At 43.0% G+C, this 6159-nt stretch overlaps 1 protein-coding gene across 9 annotated transcripts in view; it reads left to right on the plus strand.

Moving 5' to 3' along the window:
• The window catches only part of ncoa2 (nuclear receptor coactivator 2), a 36917-nt gene extending 30758 nt beyond the window's left edge, over nucleotides 1–6159 (plus strand). For 7 of the 9 annotated variants that reach the window (XM_041070290.2, XM_041070289.2, XM_041070293.2 and 4 more), the window contains 4 exons: nucleotides 27–492; nucleotides 1318–1495; nucleotides 1588–1780; nucleotides 2871–6159. In XM_041070290.2, the coding sequence (XP_040926224.1) occupies nucleotides 27–492; nucleotides 1318–1495; nucleotides 1588–1780; nucleotides 2871–2882 (849 nt within the window). In that variant the 3' untranslated portion in view covers nucleotides 2883–6159. The remainder of the gene's footprint in view (nucleotides 1–26; nucleotides 493–1317; nucleotides 1496–1587; nucleotides 1781–2870) is intronic. The other 2 variants (XM_041070294.2, XM_029146504.3) reach the window with 1 other exon arrangement.

Below are 6159 nucleotides of genomic sequence, written 5' to 3' on the forward strand. Positions count from 1 at the left end.
GTGTATTTGTCTTGTGTTTCTTATAGGGAACCATCAATGCCCAGATGCTTGCACAGCGTCAGCGAGAGCTCCTGAGTAATCACCTGAGGCAGAGGCAGCAGCAGCAGCAGCAACAACAGCAGGTCCAGCAGCAGAGGGGCATGATGAGAGGCCCAGGCTTGAACCTTCCTCCTAACATGGCCGCCGGAGGCATGAGTAACCCCCGGATCCCCCAGGCCAACCCGCAGCAGTTTCCCTACCCGCCCAGCTACGGTACCAGTACAGGCCTGGCCTCACCACCTCCCCCTACCAGTCCCTTCTCCTCCCCTCTCTCCCCAAGCCTGCCCTCTCTCCCTTCAAACCCCCAGCTCCACTTGCATGGCACCTCCTCTTCCTCCACCACCTCCTCCTCTTCACAGATGATGATGGGAAACACAAACATGATGGGCGGACAGTATGGGGCCGTACTCAGCCCCCAATTGCAGCACAGTGCCTTTCAGTTTCCCAACTCAGGTACTCCTGCCACACCCCAGTCGACCACACACCTCATCCTACAGCCTCTGTGTGTGTATGTGTGTGTTTGTGCTTGCGCACGCCGTCAAGTCTTTTGTATGTTGATGTAACTTTAGTTACACAGCATCACATGCTATTTAGTAGCTGCAGTCATCATGTTAGTACTGATGACTTCATTAGACACTGCTACTGAATGACTTGAATCTTACTGCACATTCTGTTCTTTAACATGGATATAACATGGATATTATTATCATGTACTTTAGGCTCTTTCCAAAATGGTGTCTTGAGTATTCAGTCTCGCTCCACCAGGGGGCGCAAAAGCACAATAATCAAAGCTGATGCAAATCTTTTTATCTATTTAAGTGGTCACATTTAAAACTATAATCAAGCCTGTTCCTCACAGTCTGACCTCCAGGCATGTGGTTTTGGTGTAATCTATAATATGGTAATGTAGTACTTACTAATACTTACTTCCTAATAACCTGTTTTTATTTGTTTGTAATATATTAATTTGTTTCTGGCAAGTGGTTGATACAGAATCAGCGTCTTTATCCTTCCAACCATCTTTTCTGCATCCTTCCTCTATTCCTTCTGTCCTAAGACATCTCCTGATCCCCTTACTGTTGCTTGTTCCTTACCTGCATGCATGTAGAACTTACTAACTGCATATCAAATATGCTAAATGCTAATAGCAAGAGATTGTCTTCAGTCACTTTTGCTCATGCTGTGCCATGTTTCTTCATTTCTTTCATTCAGTATATTGGTTTGGTGCAGTTTCAGCATATCCTGTGTAGTTGACCCATTATGATGTGTCCACCGCAGGTATGAGCCAACAGGCAGACGCAGGGTTTGGAGGCTCCAGCACACCACAGAGCCCCCTGCTTTCTCCCCGCATGGCCCATACACAGTCCCCAATGATGCAGCAGGGACAAGCAAACGCTGCTTTCCAGGGCTCCCCTGACATGAACGGCTGGCAACAGTGCAACATGGGAGCCAACAGGTAAAGGCCTGTGTAGTGTTTAGGTTAGGACTCAAAAGAAAAACATCCAGAGTTCACCTTTCACGGTTCTCTTTCCTTGCTCTTCTTTACAGTATGTTCTCACAGCAGCAGGCGTCACCACAGTTCTCTCAGCAGAATAACGGCAACATGTACAACGGCAACGGCATGAACCTCAACAGTGTTTCTATGGCAACCAGCGGCATGGGCCAGATGGCCGGGCAGATGAGTGTCACGTCCATGGCCTCTGGGCCCTCGCCCGGCTTGCCCTCCATGGGGCAAGAACAGGTAAATACTGCCCGGTCAATGCCGATGGATAAGTTTCCTGAATATAGCAAAAGCGAACAACCAGTATTACGAGTAAATCGTAACTATTTTAGTGAGGCAACGTAAGCATGACTCTGTCAAATCGGAGGATGTGGCCCAGTAATAACCTGAGGCCGTCCCTTTACTCACATCCTGGTAGGAAATTAAAGTCAAGCACTTTTCAAAGTTTAAGCCTTGGAGGTTAACAAAATGGACCCTTTGTAGTTTTACACAGTAACCGAGGGAGTAAGAAAATGTAAAAGGTTTGCCTTTCGGACGCTATCCTCTCCACACTGCTTATGTATGTCTTTGTCTTATCGTAAGATGCTAAGTGTTTGGGTACACTTATTGAACAGCTGCGCTAGTGAATAATTTACTCAGTAGTTTACGTAACTCTTACAGCCAGAGTTCTACTGCTTGAGCTTAGAGGACAATGATGTAATTAGCAGCAGGCACTTTAGAGCCAGACCATTTAGACTGTAGACGCGTTTATTGTGTGGTGTTGGAAGGCGGACTTGTCTGGACCGTGGGCTGAGCCGCTGGTTCAGTCAGATCCGTCAAACCAGTACGTAAGCAGCCGCGCTGAAAACGTGTGAAAGTGTTTTCACTTTGCCAGCTCTCCATATCTATCTATTTTCATATATTTAATTTTCTCCCTTTGTCTCCGCGGCATTGTTAGCTGGGTATAAGCCTGCGCTGTTGTTTGTGATGCTTTTAAGCCCAATAAAGGGCCATGAATATTTAACAAAGGTACTGCTGTTTGATTGTCTGCACTTCAAACTGTTGTAACATACCAGTATATCTGTCACTTGTTTTATCCCCCTTCCAGGTTTATAGAAATAGATCAGCACTTAGATTATTTCAATTATTTACCATTTGGCCATTAGTGAAGGCTTCTGCTTTGTTTTAGGTTTGATGGTATGTTCGACGATGTTTGTACTTGCTAGTTGCACCTTTGGCTGATTTACTCAAGTTCAAGTTCTGCAAGTTCAAGTTGACTGATGGCATGGTCCATTGAATCGTGTGCTTATTGAATGCTAAGAAAGTTGTGATGTGTGTCGTTTCTCTGCAGAAATATTGTTGACCCTCATGGAGGCATCCTGAGTCATCATTGATCACCTGGTGCAAGGAGCACGACGGCCCTTTAAAAATTGTACAAACGCGCAAACCCACCGGCGGGCCCTTGAACCAGCTGTAGGCCGTGTCCTGCCCCCGTCTCCCCCACGCCCAAGTTTCCAGTCTGTCTCGGCTGGGCCTCTTCAGAAGCCCCAGAGGAGCCCCGGCCCTGCACAGACTCGAGTGTGAAGAGGGCTGGGGAAGGATTGTGGATCTGTCCAACACACCTAACCCTCCTGGAGGAGAGCCTCGTGATGAGCCACTCTGTCTGCCTGTCCAGCTGCATTCACCTAGTGTGACTTACTGTAGGCCTCCTGGTGGGGGACAGCAGTGGGTGGGATCCCTCGCTCTGATGAATGTATTCCTCTCAGTGGACAGCGGCCATTTACAATCTCATCTCAAAAATAATATACACTGTTATTTTGTTTTGTTTTTTTCTTTATGTCATATTTTTATCACACATTTGTTGAATTTCCACACAGTTCCATCATGGCAGCAAAGACTCCACAGGTTATTTTAAGAATAATACAAGGAGCTCAAACACTTAGCCGGTTTTGCCTTTTTGCTGTTCTTTATTTTATTATTATTATTATTATTGTTATTATTATTATTTTTAGGTGGTTTTTTCTTGTGCGAAATAAGATGTAGAATGAAGATTATGATCTTGGAAAAACACTGCAGAAGAATGGGTTGAGTGATATGCTGATTTGTATGGTTAGACTAATTTAGTCAAGAGGTTTATATAGTGTATTAAACTAAGTTTTATTTTTCTGTATAGATTCATTTTAATTATTTTAGATGGTTCTTTATCCTGGTAGCAAGAAGAAATATTTCTTAAAAGTGTGAAAGAGGCACTTTTTTTATCATTTTAACAATAATGGTTGTATTCTTTCTGAGAAGATTCTATTAACCTGAAAAATGGATTATACGTTGATCCTGTCGTTTTCAGAACAAGATGTCAAAATCAAATATGGTTTTTAAAATTAATTACAGAGATTGTACATACCAATAAGTAAAAAAAATCTTTCCTATTTATTATATTCCTTGGGGTTTGGTTCCCCCTGTCTGGTCACAACTGCTTCTTATAAAGTAGAGCAGGTGTTTTATTTTTGTTTGTTTGTTTTTGGTTTGTTTAGTTTTTTTATTTTTTGTGAGGGGAGGGGGGGGGGTCAGCTGAAGCCTTTGAGTTCTGATGTTCTGGTACGACGCAAACAAGGGTGGGAGGTAGGTCGGAGTTGCAAGAGGGTGTGCTGTGTATACAATGTACAGATTATTGCTTGCTTCTCTGCCTTTAGCATAGAACACAAAAAATGGAAAAAAAAATGGGGAAAACTCAATACAGCCATACAGTAACTCAAAATAACAGAAGTGTGCTTTCTATGTTGTCTGGAGTGAAAAATGCTTCATACAAGCTGCTATAGGTGCAAAGTGTTCCAGTGTGATGTAAACAAGCAATAACAATTACTTGAGGATCTCTTGGAGTTTTTTGTTTTGTTTCGTTTTTGTAATTTTTGTACAGTTTCCTGAATGAAAAGGACACCTTTTTGCTCCACGTTTGGATGCAGTATTAAACCGTTTTTATTGCAGTTTGTACCAAGAAAGTCTACATCCACACAGCGTTCCTATTAAATTATGCAGCGCCGACTGAGGCAGGGAGAGACGTAGTTCGTGATGCCCCTATAGACACACACGCACGCGCCCTCTCAGCCTCCAGTCGCTCTTCTATAGCAGAGGTCCGAGTTAAGACTGCAGGGTTCACGCGACCTCCTCTGACAGACACTTAGCCATATTTTATGACCTCAGGCAGTTCGTTCAACTTTAAAGTGTTCAGTAATCACTTGCTCTTCTTGCAGCCCTAGGGGTTTTGGTTCGAGCTTAAGATCTAAAGCAAGTCATTTTCTCTAACCTCAGCGGTACATTTTCCTCGAAAAGAAATGTTTTTATATCGCCTATTTTAACCCAGGACAGACTTGGAGCAAGCCAAATAACCCTCACCTTTCAATCGGGTTTTTGAATCCTACCAGCTTTTATTTTGGTAATAACAGAAGACCTGTCTGTTAGCATGCCCGCAGAAAATGAGAAGTTATCATGATGTCACTTAACAGGGTCTAATGTAGATGTTGCAGCGTAAAACAGGAAGAGAATCATTTTGAATGTATCGTCACCAAAGGTCTAAGGATGTGACTGGTGCCATTTAGTGTCGATATGTTGACAACGTGTTGTTTTACAGTGACGCCATGCATTTCTCAGAAGTTGCCCATTGTTGCATTTAAAAAAAAATCACTTCTACATGAAATTTGAAGCTGTAGCAAGACAACCTTGGGACAACGGAGGTCTTCGTGTTTTTGGGTTCGTCATCGCCGTCGATGTTCTGCAGTTGTGCTGTAGGCTTACAGGACTTTTTTGATAAATGCTGTTTTGATTGTAAAATGCAGTTGTGTAGAAACAAGCCTTTTTGAGCCGTTTTAGAGGATGATTCACCGCCCTTTGCAAAATTTCCAAAGATTGTCAGGATTTTGAAAACTCAAAGCCATGTGGTAGCAATGCATTTTATAGCATTTATAATGAGGACAGAAATAAATATTTTGCCCCTTAGAAGCATCCAGGCTTTGGACCCACAAAATATTTTTTCTCTTTACTTTTAGTTTTAAGGAACTTCAAATGCCCTTTTGTATTGTCTGCAAATTTCTTAGAGCTAAGATGCAACCTTGAAATGCTACAAACCCCAGCAAAATGCCTTAGATTTCGTCTGTTGTTGTTCTCGTTCATGACACCGCTGTAATAAATTTGTACAATGACGTGTGCTCATTGCTGAGGGTGGCTCATTGTTCAGCTCTTCTCGGACCCTCGCAGTTCCCCGTCCCACGTCACTGCTCTCTGTTGTGTGCTGGGTTGAAGACGCTGGCTTCATTACTCCCACCTCCTCACTGTTTGTATGGAAAAGATGCTACATAGGGATATTGAAGCAATATATAATATACTATATGAACTTTCTGTTGTTTTCCCCAACTGTTTTTTTCTGCATTGTTCACAGGAATCACACTGTACATCCGCCTCCACGTTTGTACCCCCTACTGTGTGTGTGTGTGTGCGTGCGTTTGCGTGCGTGCGTGCGCGTGTGTATGAGCATTTTATGCAAAATTAGATATAAGAGAAGTTAAAACCACAGTTATGCAAGTTGTGAACTCATATGGCTTTGCTGATGCTATTTGCCATGTAAATAAAGAAATTCTGTTATTGCAATA

The sequence above is a fragment of the Betta splendens genome, chromosome 4 (genome assembly GCF_900634795.4).
Source record: "Betta splendens chromosome 4, fBetSpl5.4, whole genome shotgun sequence".
In the NCBI taxonomy this organism is placed as follows: domain Eukaryota; kingdom Metazoa; phylum Chordata; class Actinopteri; order Anabantiformes; family Osphronemidae; genus Betta; species Betta splendens.